A 19,795-nucleotide genomic window follows, 5' to 3' on the forward strand; every position below is an offset into this window, starting at 1 on the left:
CCTGAGACTTACATTTCCCTGTAAAGACTTTGTTTGTTAAGGCCCCTTAGTCCCTTGGATATAAACCTCATCTTGCCTTCTGTTACAGTTAAATCCTCTGTAAACTCTTACACAGCAGAGCAGGGCAGTATTTTAAAAGCACACTGGCTTCTGTGCGAGGCCACAAAAACAGAGGTGGTGCATTGACCCAATGAACATTCACCTTATTTTAAAGTACAATCTGTAAGGGAAACAGTTCTCTGAACTTAATCTTATGAACAGATAAACGAGTTGAAATAAAGTATTATAAGATGACTAAAATAAATTTTTTTACTGAAAAATCTATATACGGTGTGATAGTGTTGACTGATTAAACTGATCATTCTTACAGATTTTTTTACTGAAAATTCTCATAAACTATGTGTGACTTGCTTATCTCCCACAAATATGTCCTGTATGCGATACACATATAGGGCATTTTTTTAACCATACAAATAACGTTATTAAATTCGCTCTATTCTCTTCACATTTACAACAGATATCTGACAGATTTAATCATCTGAATATACCTCTGAAAAAAGCCTATGGTGAAACCGATTTTTTCCTCAGCACTATTTACCTTTTTTCCCTCAGCTCTATTTACCTATGATGGTCATTCACCTCTTTAAATACAACCTGCTGAACTCTTAACTTTCGTCGTACAACCAAACACATGGTCCAGGACCACTAATATACACCTTTCATATCATCAAGAGATGATTCAACATTAGAGACATCAGAAGTTTTCTCAAATTTTCTGAAAGCAATTCGGAATAGGAAACAATGCCAGGATCTGTGAAGCTGCGCAGCATTAAGAGGATTGGACAGGAGAATAATAGCTATGAGTTTTCTGATGAAGGTGAGGAGTGTGATATGTTATGTATTAAGTATACAGTGATAAACATTTTATTAAGTCTACATGGTCAGTCTGTAATGATGTTAACATATTGATCCCAATTTTAGAGCGAGATGCAGAATACATGTAAGTATATGCTTTTAGCTGAACTTTTGTGGGCCGGTGGTAATCTATTAGGTCTGAACTTAAGCAGTAAATGATCAATTATTCATTAGACTTTGGCTTTTAATTAGAAATCAGACTTAAATCTCATTAGAATTCAATCTTAATTAGAATTTTGGGCTTAGACAAAACTTTCTTGAGACTGCGTATAAAAAATTAAGATGGCTTGCAGAAGGCTGTGGTAGGTTCTCTAAAATAGTGAGAACTAAGTAAAAAATGGCTAAAACAAGGAAAGGAAGTGGGAAAAAAACGTTAGTTATTTAAGAATGACCCAAGAAAATTTTTTACTTTAAAGTAAAATAACTTAATTCAATTTAAATTGACTGCACACTGATGTCTAATTCATAATTTTACCACTCAAAAAATTAAACAATAATAAATAAATACATCGATTTTTCTTTTCTTTTTTTTAATAATACTGACTTTTGATCTCATCACAGGACAGTTTCATCTTCCAAAAAGCATAACAAGTAAGTTTTCTATCTATCTATCTATCTATCTATCTATCTATCTATCTATCTATCTATCTATCTATCTATCTATCTATCTATCTATCTATCTATCTATCTATCTATCTATCTATCTATCTATCTATCTATCTATCTATCTATCTATCTATCTATCTATGGGAAGTCGTGGCCTAATGGTTAGAGAGTCTGACTCCTAACCCTAAGGTTGTGGGTACGAGTCTCGAGCTGGCCATGACTGAGGTGCCCTTGAGCAAGGCACCGAACTCCCCCCAACTGCTCCCTGGGCGCCGCAGCATAAATGGCTGCCCACTTCTCCGTGTGTGTGTGTGTTCACTGCTGTGTGTGTGCACTTTGTAAGGGTTAAATGCAGAGAACAAATTCTGAGTATGGGTCACCGTACTTAGCTGTACGTCACGTCACTTTATTATCTATATATCTAATTCAATTTATTTGTTTATTTGTTGGAAAAAATTTACTTGTCAATTTGATTTGGATATGAATCTTTTTTTTTAATAGGTTCAAACCAGGGCAGAAGAAGGAAGAAGCAGCCATCCGTGTTGGGTTCTTTCAACTGGTAATGTTAAGCATTTCAAGAGGAATGCTTTTAAATGTACTGTGGTTACACTGTGATATCTGCCATTCTATATCACTGCATTAATATGACATTTTTATTCAGTCTTTATTAAATTAAATACAAATTTCCCTGATTTTGATTAGTATGTTCTAGTTTAAATATGTCATACTGTAGCAGAATGCCGTGTCACAATACAATGCATCATCTGTAATAGAATATCATATAAAGTATACGGCCAAAACGTTCCTTTTTGGAGCCCTCTTTGCTGTTATAATAGTCTTCACTCTTGTAGGATGTCTTTCCACTAGATGTTGGTGGCATTACCGAGATGGAGGTTTGACATTGATGTTATAAGAATGAGGATGTCTGGAGTGCAGTCAGTGTTTCAGTTCATCCCAAAGATTAGATTGGATTAGATTAGATTAGATTAGATTAGATTCAACTTTATTGTCATTACAGATGTACAAGTACAAGGTACAAGTGCATGGTGTACAGTATTTACAGTACGAGTTCAGTATATACAGGATAATATACAGTTGAATATGCTATGGACAAGGTATACAGGTTGGGTGCTATAGACATACTACACAGGGTGTTATATATTAAATATTTTATTCAGATAATATACAGGGGTCGGAGGCGGGGGTTGTGGGGGTTGGGCAGTCACCGGGAGGTGGAGTAAGGAGACCACCCTTGGGAAAAATTTGTTCCTCAGTCTGCTGGGTTTTTTTCCAGAACCTCCCGAAGCACCTACTGGAGGGATGGCCAGGGTGAGAGGAGCCTTTATGAATGCTGCGAGGACAATTGTCATGCTGGAATGGTTTTGGGCCGCTTAGTTGAAGGGACAGGAAATTCTAGACATCCCAGAAAAAAACCTGGGTGTGATTTTCAGGTGCACACATACATACCCATATAGTGTATGTAGACCTCTGACTGTCACACCCAGATTTTGTCTAGATTGTCTTTGTATGCTAGAGCAGTAAGATTTTCTTTTACCCGGAACTAAAGGATAGATCGGTCAAAAACATATGGGTGTGATTAGTCTGACGTTCGGATACTTTTGGCCAGTATAGTGTATCTAGTTCTCTGGTATCTCTGATAGATTGTCCCACACCTATTTGAAACAAAACTAAAATGAATTAACAGGTGATAAGTTTACTAAAATGTGATTAAAGCACTTAAAAAAATCTTTCGATTACAAATCTCTGAGCCTATCACCTGAAATAAACAAAATTATTTGATTCTGAAAGCACATTGATAATCATATTTTCTTCATCCCAGTTTCGCTTTGCTACATTCTGGGAAATCTTGATGATGATTGTCGGGAGTTTGTGCGCTGTAATACACGGCTCTGCCCAACCGCTCATGCTGCTCGTGTTTGGGATGCTGACCGACACCTTCATTGACTATGACATTGAGCTGAATGAGCTACGGGATCCAACCAAACACTGTCTTAATAACACTATTCAGTGGAGGAACCTCACAGCTGAGGAAAACTTGGAGCTTAATATGACCAGATCCTGTGGGTGAGAAAGCACATTGTTTTCGTAAAGCATGAAAACAAATACTCATAGTACTTTCAATGAGATACATACTGTTCATTAATTATGCTCTTTCTATCTCTGTTAGGTTATTAGATATAGAGTACGAGATGACTATCTTTGCTTACTACTATGTTGGTATTGGGTGTGCTGTCTTCATGCTTGGATACTTTCAAGTAAGTCATGCATACGGTAATAGAGAATGATCCTAGTGATCAATGACTGAACGAAAGATATCCGTTACTGGGCCAGTCTGTCCTGAGTTAAACTGGTTTGTCCTGATCTGCCTATAGGTGTAACTCCTATCACTTTTATACTTTTATGTTTTTACTGACACTATGTATACTTCCAAGCTGTTTTTTTTGTTACTAGAAGCTTTTATTTTGTTTCAGTGTACTGTTGCAGCACAGTGAAATTCTTTTTTTGTATATCCTAACTTTGGAGGGTGGGGTCAGAGAGCAGGATTAGCCATGATACCCCTGCACTGAAACATTTGGAGCAGAAAGGGCTTTGCTTAAAATCCCAACAGTGGCAGTGCTGGGGCTTGAAACCCCAATCGTCCGATGAACAACCCAGAGCCTTAACCCTTTGAGCCACCAACGCCACACCATTGCATTACTAATGCTTGAATATTTTTAACTGTGTACTGTGTACTGAGTCATACGCAATTTACAAACAGGAAAGTTCAGATTTAGCCCTAGATTTTTTCACAGGTGTGCTTCCAAAGCCTGTTACTACACATCATACACAGTATGTTTGTGTGTGAGACCAATATATAAATAAATTAGATTTTCATTAGCCTGGTACACTGTCTTTACATACACTTATATTCAATCGGTTTAAATAAAAACACCTACTTTATCACCGTATGTCTGATCTAAAATGAATTGGCTTTCAGTGTAAGACGTGTGTTTTTCCTTCTGTTTAACCTTACACAGAATTTTAGTGGTTGAAGGTAAACACCTTAAATTTTTAGATGATTTTGGACAAGCACTTGAGGCGTCTCAGGTGGCAGAAATGGGTTTGATATCATTTACTTTGAAGATGTTATTTTCCTAGGATAGGTGAAAACAGAAATACATATGAAAACTTATTACAAATTCCTAAAGAGCTGACTTTCATATGAGCCAGTAACCATCAATGTGGAGTGTGACCTGACAAAGAAACCCCCAAATGACATCATGACCCCCAAAACAGGCAGAAATTTTTGGCCTCTGATAAAACACGTTAACGACCAAACAATTCTAATTGAACAATACTAAAGGAACATAATGTAAATAAATCAAAATTTTGAAGAAAGAACTGAAATTTTGCTATATCCTGGTCAGATCTCTCTGTGGGTGGCAAGTGCCGCTCGACAGATCCAGGTTGTCCGGAAGCTCTACTTCAGCAAAGTTATGAGGATGGAGATCGGGTGGTTTGACTGCAACTCTGTGGGTGAACTAAACACACGCATGTCCGAGTAAGATGAAACACGTGCCCACACTTACATATGCGTCAGTGTGTTGCGGTTCTCTTATAACTCTGTACAATCTATCTACAGTGATATAAATAAAATCAATGACGCTATAGCGGATCAGGTGGGAGTATTCATTCAGCGCTTCACCACCTTCGCCTGTGGCTTCCTCATGGGATTTGTAAAGGGCTGGAAGTTGACACTGGTCATCATCTCTGTGTCTCCGCTCATCGGAGTGGGAGCTGGGCTTATGGCTTTGGTGAGGATCATTGAGACCAGTAACAAGTTGTCTGACATTACTGTTACACTGTACTGTACTAAGGTCCACACATACAGTAAGCAAGCAGTATATTGATACTTTATTAATGCATTTATCAATAAATGAATTAACACTAGAGGTGGGAACAAGTCATTGCTTTGCAAGTCAGAAATAATTCTCAAATTTTGGAAATTGAGTCGCAAGTCCATGTACAAAGATTTACAAAAAAAAAAATTATAAAAATAAAGTCTGAGTTATAATAACTACAGTAAAATGACACAAATCACAATAAAAAAAACTCAATGGAAAATATGTGTACAAATATATGTCTACTTCAAAAGATGCATGACTTGATGCATATTTCAGTTCAGTATCAAATGCGATGAGGTTTAGACTATTTTCACTCATGTACCCATAGCACCCTGTCTAAGGATTGGGTTCGGCTTTGATTTGGCACTTTGTGTCTGATATTTGACTGTGTCGTTGTCTATCATTTGTCAGAGAAAAACAATATTTGATTTACTGCACACTCTTAAATCATTATTTTTAATCTTACGTTTTGAGAATGTATCAAGACTTTCCAAGTCAGTTAGCTGAAGTCACAAATCAAATTCATCATTATGAAAGAATTGGTAATAATAAAATTTTAATAGTGTATATTTTTATTTGTGGTACTTACGGTACATTTAGTCAGCAAATTGTTGTCTGTACAATTAGCCTACTAGTAAACATATTCAAATCCATTTTCTTTTTAAAAATGTGTCACAGAGTTGTTTGTCCTTTTTTTTAGTTTGTGGCTAAGCTAACTGGTTGGGAGCTGCAGGCCTATGCTAAAGCTGGCGCTGTGGCAGACGAGGTCCTGTCCTCCATCCGTACTGTGGCAGCCTTCGGTGGAGAGCAGAAAGAAGTGGAAAGGTTAGCTTTAGTCAACTTTAATGACAAAAACATTTACAGGCTGAATATAATTTAAACAATTATACTTTATTACTATATATACACTGTATGTTCTCAAAAAGAAAATTGTCCCAATTGGCTTTTACTTGGTACCCTTTCACCCTTTCTTAGATAAAAACTTTAAAGGTTGTGCAGAGGGATTTATAACACAGAATTTTCTCCTATAGTCTCCGTTTCAAGTATTAGCACTTTATCTTGTTATTGTTTAATTAATACTTCACTAAATCTTATCCAATTTAATTTCAATGAAAATAAAAACCAAAGAAAGAAATAATACTGTACATTAAAAAAAAGAATGAATTAAAACTATAAGCATGACTTTATGATGAAGTGATGAACACTAAATCTGGACATATTTATTACATTAATGTTAGACTTTGTTCATATTATAAACACTTCTCTTCTTTCTCTTCTTTTCCTTACTTTCCTTACTCTTCTTTAAGGTATGATCATAATCTAGTCTCAGCTCAGCACTGGGGAATTAGGAAAGGCCTCATCATGGGATTCTTCACTGGCTATATGTGGTTTATTATATTCCTCTGTTATGCACTGGCATTTTGGTATGGCTCCAGTTTAGTGGTCGTCACTGAAGAGTACAGCCCTGGAACCCTACTTCAGGTTTCTCTCTCTCTCTCTCTCTCTCTCTCTCTCTCTCTCTCTCTCTCTCTCTCTCTCTCTCTCTCTCTCTCTCTCTCTCTCTCTCTCTCTCTCTCTCTCTCTCTCGCACACACACACACACACACACACACACACACACACACACACACACACACACACACACACACACACACACACACACACTCACACACACACAAACACACACACAAACACAGTCATGCATATCCTTATTATAAATGTCCTCATAAACCCTGCTGTGTCCTAATTGCAGGTGTTTTTTGGGGTGCTTATTGCCGCATTAAACCTGGGACAGGCGTCCCCCTGTCTAGAGGCCTTTGCTTCGGGCAGAGGTGCTGCTACTATCATCTTTGAGACCATTGACCGTGTGAGAATCTCTTTTACAGAAGTGCTTAAGTGCTTAGTTTTTAAGTATTCAAAGATTTAAGTGTTGTTTCTAAGCACACTGAATTTAGAATGAAACACAGCGATTAACATCATAAATGCATCACTGTCTAAATATAAATTTGTAGGAACAATTATATAATATTTAGTTTGTGACTAATGAAACATGCAAAGCTAGCTGTTCAATACCATCTTATTCAAGATGTGTTTTATTTCCAGGAGCCAGAGATTGACTGCATGTCTGAGGCTGGCTACAAGCTGGACAAGGTGAAAGGAGAGCTGGAATTTCACAATGTTTCCTTCTACTATCCCTCTAGACCAGAAGTGAAGGTAAAAATGTAAAAAGATTGTGAGTCGTTTTGGTTATTGAACTGGCTAGTATTAGTGTGTTATGCAAATTGAACATATATTCCTATTTTGACATTTTGCCACTCGTCCAATAGGCTTATGAGGTCTAGAGAAGTGTGTACTGCAACAACATTTAAACATATTGTAAAATATACTATTGTAAATTAATATTATTGGTAAATGGTGGGGCAAATTGTGCTATGGATTATTATAGAAATGAACAGAATTCAGTCACTCAGCGATAAGACCCCTGCTAAACTAAACTTAAGATTCAAACCAATACATCTCCAATTCAATGATTCTTTCCAAAGCCACACCAAAAATCTGTCTAGAATACTTGAACATGTCAGGAGCTTGCTCGAACATGATGGTGGTAGACATCCTTGTTTCCCCCAGTTCACAAAGTCATGAGTTCTTTGTCTGATAAATATTTTATTAATGTAAAATAACAGACCCAAAGTTTGCCAAGGAAACACACTATTACAGCACCTCCATCTGCCTGAACTCTTGACACAAGGCGGGTTGGTTACACTGATTCATACTGTTGTTTGCCAGCTTCTGACCTTACCATCTGCGTGCCTTAGAAGCAGTTAAGATTCATCAGACCAGGCTTTATTGTTTCTGCCTTTAACAGTTGCATTTCTGTTGAAGCTGTTCCTGCTGTAGCCTCAGCTTTCTGTTCTTGGCCTTTTAGACATGAAACCTGATGTGGTCTTCTGCTGTTGTAGCTCATCCACCTTACGCTTATATATATATATATATATATATATATATATATATATATATATATATATATATATATATATATATATATATATATATAGTGTATTAGATGCTTTTCAGCTGGACACAACTGTACAGAGTTATCTGCGTTACTGTAGACTTTGTAGCAGTTTGAACCAGTTTGGCCGTTCTCTGTTGAACTATCTCATCAACAAGGCTTCAATCTTTAGAACTGCTGCTCAAACTGCCATTTTTTTTGTTATTGCACTATTATTATTATTGATTATGATTATTTCAGTAACCAGTGATTTCCACTGCACCCACAATTACATGACGGTCCTCATCGAGACTCTCAGCTACACTGTGGCTGAATGCCGTGAGTGAAGGTTTTCTGACTTATGAATCTTTCAGATCCTGGATCAGATGAATCTCCAGGTGAAGTCTGGGGAGACCACAGCTTTTGTAGGGCCAAGTGGAGCAGGAAAAAGCACAGCTGTACAGCTCATTCAGCGCTTTTATGATCCCAAAGAGGGCATGGTAAAAATCTTTACAGATTTATAGATCAGATTTGAGTTGTGTTGGAAAGCAACATGCACTGTTTCTACAGCTTGGTGTGTAAAAACTCTTTCTGAGCTACTAAAAATTTTTGTAACAATGATTATTTTTCATGGTATTGCAGTACAGTATTATCACACAAAAATTTTGTATTCTCTACTGATTTTTATTTAACCATATCACTCATATTTTTTTCCAGGTCACTCTGGATGGTCATGATATTCGCGGCCTGAATATCCAGTGGCTCCGTTCTCTCATCGGCATTGTGGAGCAGGAGCCAGTTTTATTCGCCACAACCATCGCTGAGAATATTCGCTACGGACGACCCAATGTATCTAACAACGATATCATCAAAGCCGCCAAAGATGCAAATGCCTACAACTTTATAATGGACTTGCCACAGGTTGTTGTCATGTGATTTAACTATAAATGTTCCCTCTCAGCATTAATAAACACTTTTAGAAATTTAATTCTACAATAACAATACTCTACAAAAAGCATTTGTTGCATAGATAGAAGACAAAAAAAATTAAATTAAACAAATTCAAAATGAAGATGCGTGACATTGTTAATGTGACCAAACGTCATTGAATCATTGAATAGCTGATGCTTTCTCTTTGATACAAGAAAATTAAAACTCTAATGCTTATACTCAAGTTCCAAAATAATCTATAATCACACTATCTGATGTCACCCAAATCTGGTGTCACCTCTCAAGGTTTCTTCCTTATATCGTCTCATTGAGTTTTTTTCCTCACCACCTCTTGTTTGCTCGTTAGGTATACATTTAAATCAACAACTAATATCCGGATTTCCACTGTTTACAGGGTTACATATAAAAACGTGAACTAAATATAGTGTACTAATAGATATTTAGGAGCCATTTTGGATCAGTAACAGTAGCTAGAGGACTTTTAAACCTTTTTATCCAATGACGTGTTACACCCATGTCACTGTAAATTATTACATCCTCTTTAATAATATTAATCTCTTGAGCTGTACGTCATCAATTTTTATAATTGATTTTGACTTAAAATTTCATTTCTGTTTGCAAATCTGATTATAAATTCTTAGCAAAAAACAAATTATGGATGTCACACAAAGTCCATCTGTAAGGAGATTTCTATCTTGCTTGGTTTCAGAAATTTGACACGTTGGTTGGTGAGGGTGGTGGACAGATGAGTGGTGGCCAGAAACAGCGAATTGCGATCGCTCGCGCCTTGGTGCGAAATCCCAAAATCCTTCTGCTAGATATGGCAACATCTGCACTTGACAATGAGAGTGAATCTATTGTGCAGGAGGCTCTTGACAAGGTCAGCAACAGCTTCAAGACACGACAAAACAAATAATAAACGAATAATAGATTCTCAAAAACATTTTGTAACTTTGCTATTTGTATTTACGTGTTTTTTTTAAGGTCCAAATGGGTCGTACCACCATTTCCATCGCCCACCGGTTGTCGACAATTAAGAACGCAGATGTAATTGTGGGATTTGAGCATGGGAGAGCTGTAGAGAGAGGCAAACATGACGAGCTGATGAACAGGAAAGGCATTTACTTCACTCTTGTCACTCTACAAAGCCAGGGAGACAAAGCTCTCAACCAGAAAGCCCAAGAGAGTAGGTCACATTTCACATGTGTACAAACAAAAAACACACAAATGCTTGTCTGTGCACACGTTAACATTCAGAACAAACAATATTCTTCTTGTTTTTATCTGTTTAGTGAAAGAGGAGGCTGCTGGAGAAGCTGAAATAGAGAAGATAAATCTTTCTCGGGCAGGAAGTTATCGGGAAAGCTTAAGGTGCTCTTGCGTGAAACTCTGGTTGAAATTTCAACGACATGACATTGTTAAGATTATAATACAAATCCAGATTCCTTGACTTACTACAGCTTGATCTGTATGACTGAACATTTGAAATTTAAGCATTTAGTATCCGGGGAAGTTACTTATGTATTAAATCGGGAAAAGTTGAGAAAAGTGTGAACTTAACTTTCGTTATTATTTGACTTGTACAAAATGTGTACAAAATAACTGTTTCCCACACTAAGTGAGCTATAAATAAATTCCATAAAGTCATAATTTTTGTTATTCCATGTTTAACAGCTGTAGGCATTGCACGAATGCATCCCTAATCACAACTTATTGGTTCCCAGATTCTACGGTGAGATTGTCCAGATTGTGCCATTTCCAGTGTCTGTTAAATAGCTTATATCCAGCCAGCTAGCGAGCTTAGATTTACAGCATTAGGCAGACACCCTTACATTTATTTCTTTTCTACAACTGAGCAGTTGAGAGTTAAGGGGCTTGTTCAGAGGCCCAGCAGTGGCAGCTTGGTGTTCCTGAGATTCAAACCTTACAACCTTTCAACCAATAGTTGAACACCTTTACCAGTAAGCTACCACATCCCAGCTTAGGGACATCAAGCTAGTGAAGCACTAGAGGTTTACTACAGGAGATGAAATTATAGTGTTGATTTGTTGTCATGCTATTTTCATCCTTTTCGCATGCTGTTTTATTTATTTCCTTTGAAACTATAAAAATTTACTGCACATATTAATGTCATCCATTCAACCAAACTGCATGAGAGTGTAATCATCAGTTTTACAGTACAAATCACTCATTTAATTGATTCAGCATATTTCTCACCCCTATGAAATAAATTAATTTCTACACCACTTGGTAGATGGTTGGAGTTTGTATGATCATTTGACATTGGAGTTAATAAGAATACTTTTCCCTTTTTGTTGGTGATTTATTGTCTCTGCAGGGCCTCCATTCGTCGTGGGACTAAATCACGTTTGTCCAACATTATTCCAGAATCCTCAGTACCAATTGCTGGGGAACTCGGTCCGCAGTCCTACTCTGCATCCTATGTCTCCCAAGGGTTCAATGAAAAGGTATCAGGAAAAAAAGAATGTGATTAAAAGGTCCGCAAAAAAAAAAATGTTTTTTTCCCTTTTATGATGCATCCAGTCCTACAGTGGGCCTATTGGAAGGATGCCTCTGTGAAAGGAAAACTGAAAGAAAACTCAATATGAATACTAACAATGTATTCTAAGACTCTAGAATGCCATTGGATTATAAGACTGTACTAATGGATTATAATACGTTTCTTTTCCTTTATGCATGAATGCGTGTGTCGTGTATAGGGTACCATTCCTAAAGATGATGATGATGAGGAAATAGAACCAGCTCCTGTAGCTCGAATTCTGAAGTACAACGCTCCAGAATGGCCTTATATGGTTTTTGGGTCTCTTGGAGCAGCTGTTAATGGAGGAGTCAATCCAGTGTACTCTTTGCTCTTCAGCCAGATCCTGGCGGTAAGGTTTCACTTAATCAATAGCTCCTGTCATACTGGGAACAGAAATTTGGATTTGGTCCTAAGATATTGTTGGATTTAGATAAATATCACTTCTGTCTCATTCCACACAGACATTTTCAATGCCTGATCCTGTTGCCCAGAGGAGAGAGATTGATGGAATCTGTTTGTTCTTTGTATTAGTTGGAGTGATCTCATTTTTCACACAAATGCTGCAGGTAGACTATCTGCACTGTACTATACAAACAACCTGCATTACAACTTGTGGTAATTTAACACAGCCTTTCTATTTAAATTGTGATACTAAGCTAGCTAGATTGTAGTCAGCAGGCCAGTGTAGTTTTTTTCAATACAACTCACAATTACTTAACGTTTATTGAAGAGGTATTCAGATTTGTAGTGATTTGAGTATTTTGAATCACTCTCAAATGCATCCTTATCTCTCAGGGTTATGCATTTTCAAAATCTGGGGAGTTGCTGACACGTAGATTGAGGCGCCTTGGTTTCCAAGCCATTTTAGGCCAGGAGATTGGCTGGTTTGATGACCACAGGAACAGTCCAGGTGCTTTGACCACCAGACTGGCCACTGATGCTTCACAAGTCCAGGGAGTAAGTGTACAACCTCTGTTAAACCCTGACCTTCTCAGAAAGTTAACCGCTTTTCCCATCAAGATAAATTGGTTGATATTTCTTGCAGGCAACTGGCTCACAGATTGGAATGATTTTGAACTCTCTGACAAACATTGGTGTGGCCATCATTATCTCCTTCTACTTCAGCTGGAAGCTCAGCTTGGTCATTATCTGCTTTCTGCCTTTCCTTGCACTTTCTGGAGGCTTCCAGGCCAAGATGCTTACTGGCTTTGCAAAGCAAGACAAGCAAGCCATGGAAGCAGCTGGTCAGGTATTCTAAATACTCAATTTCTACTACATACTCTACTCACTTCACACTTGGAAAAAGGTTCCTCAAGAGTTCCATGGACTCTAACTTTCGTAACAAATGCGGCTGGGAAAAGGGAAACCCTTTGTTTTATGGTTTTGGATAAAATGCTAAGCAATAAGGAAGGGACTGAGCGACAAGCTGACATGACCCCTGACAAGTACTTAGCAATAGATGCCACATTGACCAAGGCATTTTGTTTTTGGAAAAAAATAATTATATATTTAAAAAACTAACATTCATTTGCCCAAACATCTTTCTTTAGATATCTGGTGAGGCACTCAACAATATCCGCACCATCGCAGGTCTGGGTAAAGAGCACAAATTTGTGGAGATGTACGAAGCTCATCTTGAGGCACCATACCAGGCTGCGCTGAAGAAGGCTAATGTATATGGTGCCTGCTATGGATTTGCCCAGTGTACAGTCTTCCTGGCAAACTCAGCATCTTATCGGTTTGGTGGATACTTGGTGCACAATGAGGGCCTTCATTTCAGCTTGGTTTTTAGGTGAGAGTTTTACGGAATTCTATGTAAAAATATACAGTAATTTGATAAGCTTACATGAATATCTGTATACTGGTATCTATTAATAGTTCATGGCATTTGTAATACCCACATATAATAATAACACAGTAATGTAATGAGCAATTGACTCATTTCTTTCATGGTAGGGTCATCTCTGCCATCGTTACCAGTGGAACAGCTCTGGGCAGAGCCTCATCATACACACCTGATTACGCAAAAGCAAAGATTTCTGCAGCTCGCTTCTTCCAGCTGCTTGACCATGTTCCTAAGATCAGTGTCTACAGTGACAAAGGCCACAAATGGGTGATTGAACTAAACAACTAAACTGTAATCAAGATAAGGAAAACATCAAAAGAAAATGAAATATTATGTTTAGTATTTTATCCTAAAATCTTTGCTTCTTAAATTTAGCCTGATTTCAGAGGGGACATCGAGTTTATAGATTGTAAGTTCACCTATCCAAGCCGGCCAGATATCCAGGTTTTGAACGGTCTTAATGTAAGTGTGAAGCCTGGTCAGACACTTGCTTTTGTGGGCAGCAGCGGTTGTGGTAAGAGTACAAGCGTCCAGCTGCTCGAGAGATTTTACGACCCAGACTTAGGACGAGTGGTAAGAATACATTAACGTACACTAAACACACACTAACTACTACTGAATTCTTGTTTTTGTTTGAGACTTGAGAGGGAATTGCTAAGAAATGACATCTGTGTTTTTTTATCCAGCTAATTGATGGACATGATTCTAATGACATCAATGTTCCTTTCCTGCGATCTAAAATCGGGATTGTTTCCCAAGAGCCGATTCTGTTCGATTGCAGCATTGCAGAGAACATTCGCTATGGGGATAACCAGAGGGAGCTCAGCATGGATGATGTCATCTCTGCAGCCAAGAAGGCCCAGCTCCATGACTTTGTCATGTCTCTTCCTGAGGTAATGATAAAACCATTCTTGTTTTCAAGTTGACTACTTCCTTTTAATAGGATTTAAAAGCTACATTCAATAGAGTTTGAAACATTTAACATTTATTTCCTGGAAGCTTAGAGTATTGCTAAATGTATGCATGTGTTTGTGTTAAACACCTAGCTCCTAGTTTTCTGTTGTAGTAACTGGAAAGTTGTGAGTTTCCTGACCTCCTGAATTTGTGGCTCTTAACAAGGCTCTTAATCTTTAACTCATAATCTTTAGCTCAATTACTGTATGTGTTGAAGTAGTATTCTGCCTCCGTAATACATGGATTGTTATATTTGTAATGGGGCTCCTGGGTGGGACAACAGAAAGAGCTTGACCCTAACATTGGGAGATCACATGTTTTAACCCCAACAATTTCATAGCCATCTGAATATGGGAGCCAAGATGTTTTTTGAAAGTATAGGTATTTACAATCTCTACACTGTCAATCACAGCAGCATTACCCAATCATGTGCGCCTGTGAGATAACATATGTAAGGACAGACAGCGTTTTTCTTTGCTTTGAGTGTGTTATGCTGCCCTGAGATATAGCATGAGGCATGAGTAGTGGCTTGAAATGAAGTCTACTTATGGCTGGCTTCAATTCAGCAAGTACAGGCTTTACTTTATTCAATAAAACCTTTCTTGGAGTCTTGGAAAAAAACAATAATGGCTGAATGAGCATTCAGCAAAGAAACATAAGAATGACAAAAACAACAGACGGGGGAAACAGAACTCATACTAGGAGACTAATCAGAAGGAATACAAAACATGAAATGAGTGAAACAACAAAAGAAGAAGTTTGAAATATGTGGTAGGTTGCACTCTGGTGGTTCGGAAGGTAATTGTATATGGTAATACTTTAGCATCATAGGTACAATTTCAGTGTCTAAAGCTTAAATTGATTACATTGCTAGATGCATAGTACTTCTTGCAAAATAACATCGTACAATACATTTTCTAATGAATCTATTTAAATCTACACACGAGGCACAGCAAGCACATTCAAACAATACAATTAGCTTTAAAGAACTTTCTATATGTACACTACCTTCTGTCAAGTGATACACCATTTGACCTGTTAATTTACTTCCTGTTAATCCTAACCACATACCAAATTCATGTATAATACTGTGGACTGCGAGTCTTTAGGAAAGTGAGAGGAAACCTGGAGGTGAGAAGGTGCAAAGCTCTACACAGGATCAACAAACCAACAGCATGAGCCACTGCACTGCTCCGTTATCACCATATGAAATGTCTGCTGTAATTAAAAGTGACAGTTTTCAGCATTACTTCTTTATGACAGCTGTTGGTCACACATAATACAATAAAATATACATAAATACATAATACATTACTCCCACCTCAGGTTTTTTGAAGTGTAACTGAGCTACATTGCACAATACACACAGTATTAACATGAACAGAATTCAGAAGGTTGTTAGTTTTCAGCAAAAAAAACAACAACCTCGACAGCTCAGTTGTGTCCTGTCATTAAATCTGGTAATGATATTCCAAATAATGGTTTGCAAATAATACAGTCTGCAAACAATTGAAAGATCTTTAAATTTATGATTATATTTGATTTTGCTCTCTGCTGCCAGCTATCCTTCTGCTCTGTGTACATGATATTTTTCAAGATAGTAGCCACTCTCTTCTCTTGTTATTGTCCCTATAGAAATATGACACTAATGTGGGCTCACAAGGCTCACAACTCTCACGTGGTCAAAAGCAGCGCATTGCCATCGCCAGGGCAATCGTACGAGACCCGAAAATCCTACTGTTGGATGAGGCTACGTCAGCCCTGGACACTGAAAGTGAGAAGGTAAAAAACAAGAGCAAGTTAACCGGGGTACGAGTGATATGGTACAGCTAAATTCTCCAAATAATCCTGCATTGTGTTTATCTGTCTTTTATTGAGCAGACAGTACAAGAGGCTTTGGATAAAGCGAGGGAGGGTCGCACGTGCATCGTCATTGCCCACCGACTGTCCACCATCCAGAACTCTGACATCATAGCGGTGATGTCACGAGGCATTGTGATTGAGAAGGGCACACACAATCAGCTCATGGCCTTGAACGGAGCTTATTACAAGCTGGTCACGACTGGAGCACCAATCAGCTAGTTGCTATGATGTTTAATTAATCCCATAAAAATTTGTATAAAGAAAGTGTATTATTTATATTTGTGAAATTAAGGAAATAGATTTGAGGCTTTATGACCTGTTCTTTCACAAAGGTTTCAGTAATCCAAAGGCTACGCAAAATTTGAAAGAAATTAATTTCATTTAAGATAGAATTATGAATTATATAGAGAATGTGCCTTATTTAATCACTGTTGCTATGTTTGTACAGAATTAAAGATTTGTAACATTTATTTAATCATTATTGAGTATTAATACTGAATAATAGGTAGTAATTTCTTCATTTTATTTACACATTAATACACCAATCAGCCATAACACTGAAACCCCCGTGCACTTCAGTGCCCATGACCCTGTCTCTGGTTAACAAGTTGTCCTTACTTGGAGTACTTTTGGTATGTACTATCAAATAAATACCAGCATTTGTCAGAATAGTGGACTTTCAGTAAATATTATCGTATCATCGTGCCAATCATTATATGATCCTGAATCCAGAAGCTATGATTGGGATCCCACGGATTGATGGAAGAAAAAGATACTACATTTATGATCCTGTGGTTATATTTATATCCAGCAGAGGAATATAGTCAAATTTTGATTTGTGATTGTTAACAGAAGGTCAAGGTAATGAAGTAGATTTTCATTTAATATATTTAATAGAATATCTGAACTCTGACCAAACAGAATGCACATAGGAGAATCATAATATTTGAGTAACACTGGTAAAACAGCAGTTTTGCTTGAACATCAGTTTGAACATTTTTAACCGAAAAGTTATAGATCTACATAACCTGTATGCACTATGTTTACAACTCGTTGCCATTGCTAATGTATAACACATTTTTGTATAAAAAAATTGTCTACTTTTACTTAATACTTGATGAAACTCTAATCATTTAGGCATAAAAGAAGCAGTAAGGAAAATGTATTCATTGTTTCTTTTTATTAGGGTCAGTGTTGTAATGTAACGGAGTACAAATACTTCGTTATTGTACTTAAGTAGAAATTTCACGTATCTGTACTTTACTTCGCTAATTTAGGTCAACTTTCACTTTTACTCCACTACATTTCCTAGATAAAATGTATACTTTTACTCTGTTATATTTCCACTTAGCATCGTCGTTACTCGTTACTACAAAACAAACTCAGAAGAAATGTGTGCGACTGCAATAAGAGAGGTTTGGCGAATCACTGCTCCTAGATTGCATTACGCACGTCCGCGCGCTCTAAGGAGAAGCACAGGTACGCGCAGCGTGCACGCGCAGTCAGAGCTTGAGGCATTTATCTGTAACGTTAATCGGCTGAAAGCCGCAAAGACGGCAACCAAAAGCAGTGAAATGTCACTATTCTTATTACCAGAGCTGTAGCACAAACAGAATATTAATGCAAACAATCCATTCAGTACTAAATAAAAATAACATTTATTGATTTGTTCTTTGTCTTGTGAATATCTGTTTATTAATGACTGCCTTCATTGGATACACCGTTTGTAGAAAATGCACACATACATGACCTGATTTGATTCAAGACTGTCATCATTACATCATGCATAACATTTTGGTGTCCACTTTTGCCATTTAATAATACCATAACTTTTGGCTTACTATGTAGTCATATAATATATAATATAAAACTCTTCTTGTTTTAAATTCTCACTGAGGGCTAAAACCCCTAAAGATGAAACCCTAGAACCGCCCCTGCTCTTATGCCCACCGAAAATCACTGAAATTTTACCTTTTACTTTTACTTCAAATACTTAAGTACATTAAATATCAGAAAATTACTTTTCATACTTAAGTACAGTAAATATCAGATACTTTAAGACTTTTATATTCTAAAAGGTGACTTTCACTTCTACCAAAGTCTTTTTCTAGTACTATACTTGTACTTTTACTCAAGTATTGCTTTCTAGTACTTTATACAACACTGCTTAGGGTGTCAGTAACAATTTTTAAACTACTACAAATGCCACAATTTTTTTTCTTCAAAATATTGTTATAGCAACTATTGTGGCAAAAAATAAAAATGACTTACAAAAATTATAAAAATGACAAAAATATATTCTTTGGAAAGTGTTTGTAGTAAAAATATTAAAAGAATAAGAAGAAGATTAATATGATTATAAGGAAGGGGAAGAGAAGGAAGAAGAGGGAGAAATGGTGAAGGTTATGAGGAAAGGGAAGGGGAGGAGGAGGAAGATGAAGAAAAAATAATGTAGAAGGGGAAGGGGGCAAATAAGAAGATATGGAAGGTGTAAAAGATATAGCTGAAGAAATCAAAGAAGAAGAAGAAGAAGAAGAAGAAGAAGAAGAAGAAGAAGAAGAAGAAGAAGAAGAAAAGTGAAGAAGGAATTGGCGGAAGAAGCAGAAGAAGATGAATATGAATAAGTGTAGAGAAGGGGAAGAGTGGGAAGTAGAGAACAAAGATAAGTAAGAGGGGATAGAAGTAGACAAACAACAATTTGCATAAGCGAGTAGGACCAAAAGGGACTGAATCTCGAAAGACATTCAAGACTATTATAATTGTTCTGTTACAGAGAGCCTTGTATACAAATGAACCTGATCAGCAGTCAGATTAGTAAAAATAAGTCTGATTTCCATTCCATTTATGTAAAATATCTCATATTTCCAGTGGGCAGTTCAAAATGTTCCTTTTGTTGGATCAGTTCGTCTATGTTTCTACCTGCTTCCCAGAAAAATGTTTCGGTCAATCTAATATTCTGGACTTCTAAGATCCGTGATACAATTGCATCAATGATGCCTTGCGACTGGCAGGGGATGTGGCTCACCCGGTGTCTGACTTTTCTGTTTGGTTCTGTGATTAAAAACCCAGCTTTAAATGGCGGGTCCTGGGTAGGGCCCCTCTCCTTTACATTACGTCGTACGTATGAGGCATAAAGCTTGACAAGTCGCACCAGTCCTGTTCTATAGGAGAGGCGGAGAGATTCAGCGGAACCTCTGGGAAACGATAACAAACGGATCCCG

The 19,795-nt window shown here is 37.2% G+C and overlaps 1 protein-coding gene across 1 annotated transcript; it reads left to right on the top strand.

Moving 5' to 3' along the window:
- The first annotated feature begins 667 nt into the window (after positions 1-667).
- abcb11b (ATP-binding cassette, sub-family B (MDR/TAP), member 11b) lies at positions 668-17,044 on the top strand. Its single transcript, XM_027169989.2, has 28 exons — positions 668-877; positions 982-1,000; positions 1,477-1,506; positions 2,023-2,080; positions 3,362-3,606; positions 3,710-3,797; positions 4,950-5,083; positions 5,165-5,336; positions 6,127-6,251; positions 6,734-6,908; positions 7,180-7,293; positions 7,530-7,640; positions 8,793-8,918; positions 9,136-9,339; positions 10,079-10,249; positions 10,354-10,555; positions 10,662-10,740; positions 11,708-11,837; positions 12,090-12,260; positions 12,373-12,477; positions 12,707-12,868; positions 12,957-13,160; positions 13,462-13,703; positions 13,868-14,024; positions 14,133-14,330; positions 14,444-14,650; positions 16,347-16,493; positions 16,593-17,044. The coding sequence occupies exons 1-28, from the start codon at positions 802-804 to the stop codon at positions 16,791-16,793; spliced, it is 4,053 nt and encodes a 1,350-aa protein (XP_027025790.2). The 5' UTR covers positions 668-801; the 3' UTR covers positions 16,794-17,044.
- Positions 17,045-19,795: the final 2,751 nt, after the last annotated feature.

The sequence above is a fragment of the Tachysurus fulvidraco genome, chromosome 2, assembly GCF_022655615.1.
Source record: "Tachysurus fulvidraco isolate hzauxx_2018 chromosome 2, HZAU_PFXX_2.0, whole genome shotgun sequence".
NCBI classification, from domain to species: Eukaryota; Metazoa; Chordata; class Actinopteri; order Siluriformes; family Bagridae; genus Tachysurus; species Tachysurus fulvidraco.

What these genes read in the sequence shown, in the direction of transcription:
- abcb11b (XM_027169989.2), top strand. Translation starts at nt 802, where the DNA reads ATGCCAGGATCTGTGAAGCTGCGCAGCATTAAGAGGATTGGACAGGAG. An exon ending in CCATGGAAGCAGCTGGTCAG is followed by an intron (nt 13,161 to 13,461) that starts GTATTCTAAATA and finishes ATCTTTCTTTAG; the next exon opens with ATATCTGGTGAGGCACTCAA. An exon ending in ACCCAGACTTAGGACGAGTG is followed by an intron (nt 14,331 to 14,443) that starts GTAAGAATACAT and finishes TTTTTTATCCAG; the next exon opens with CTAATTGATGGACATGATTC.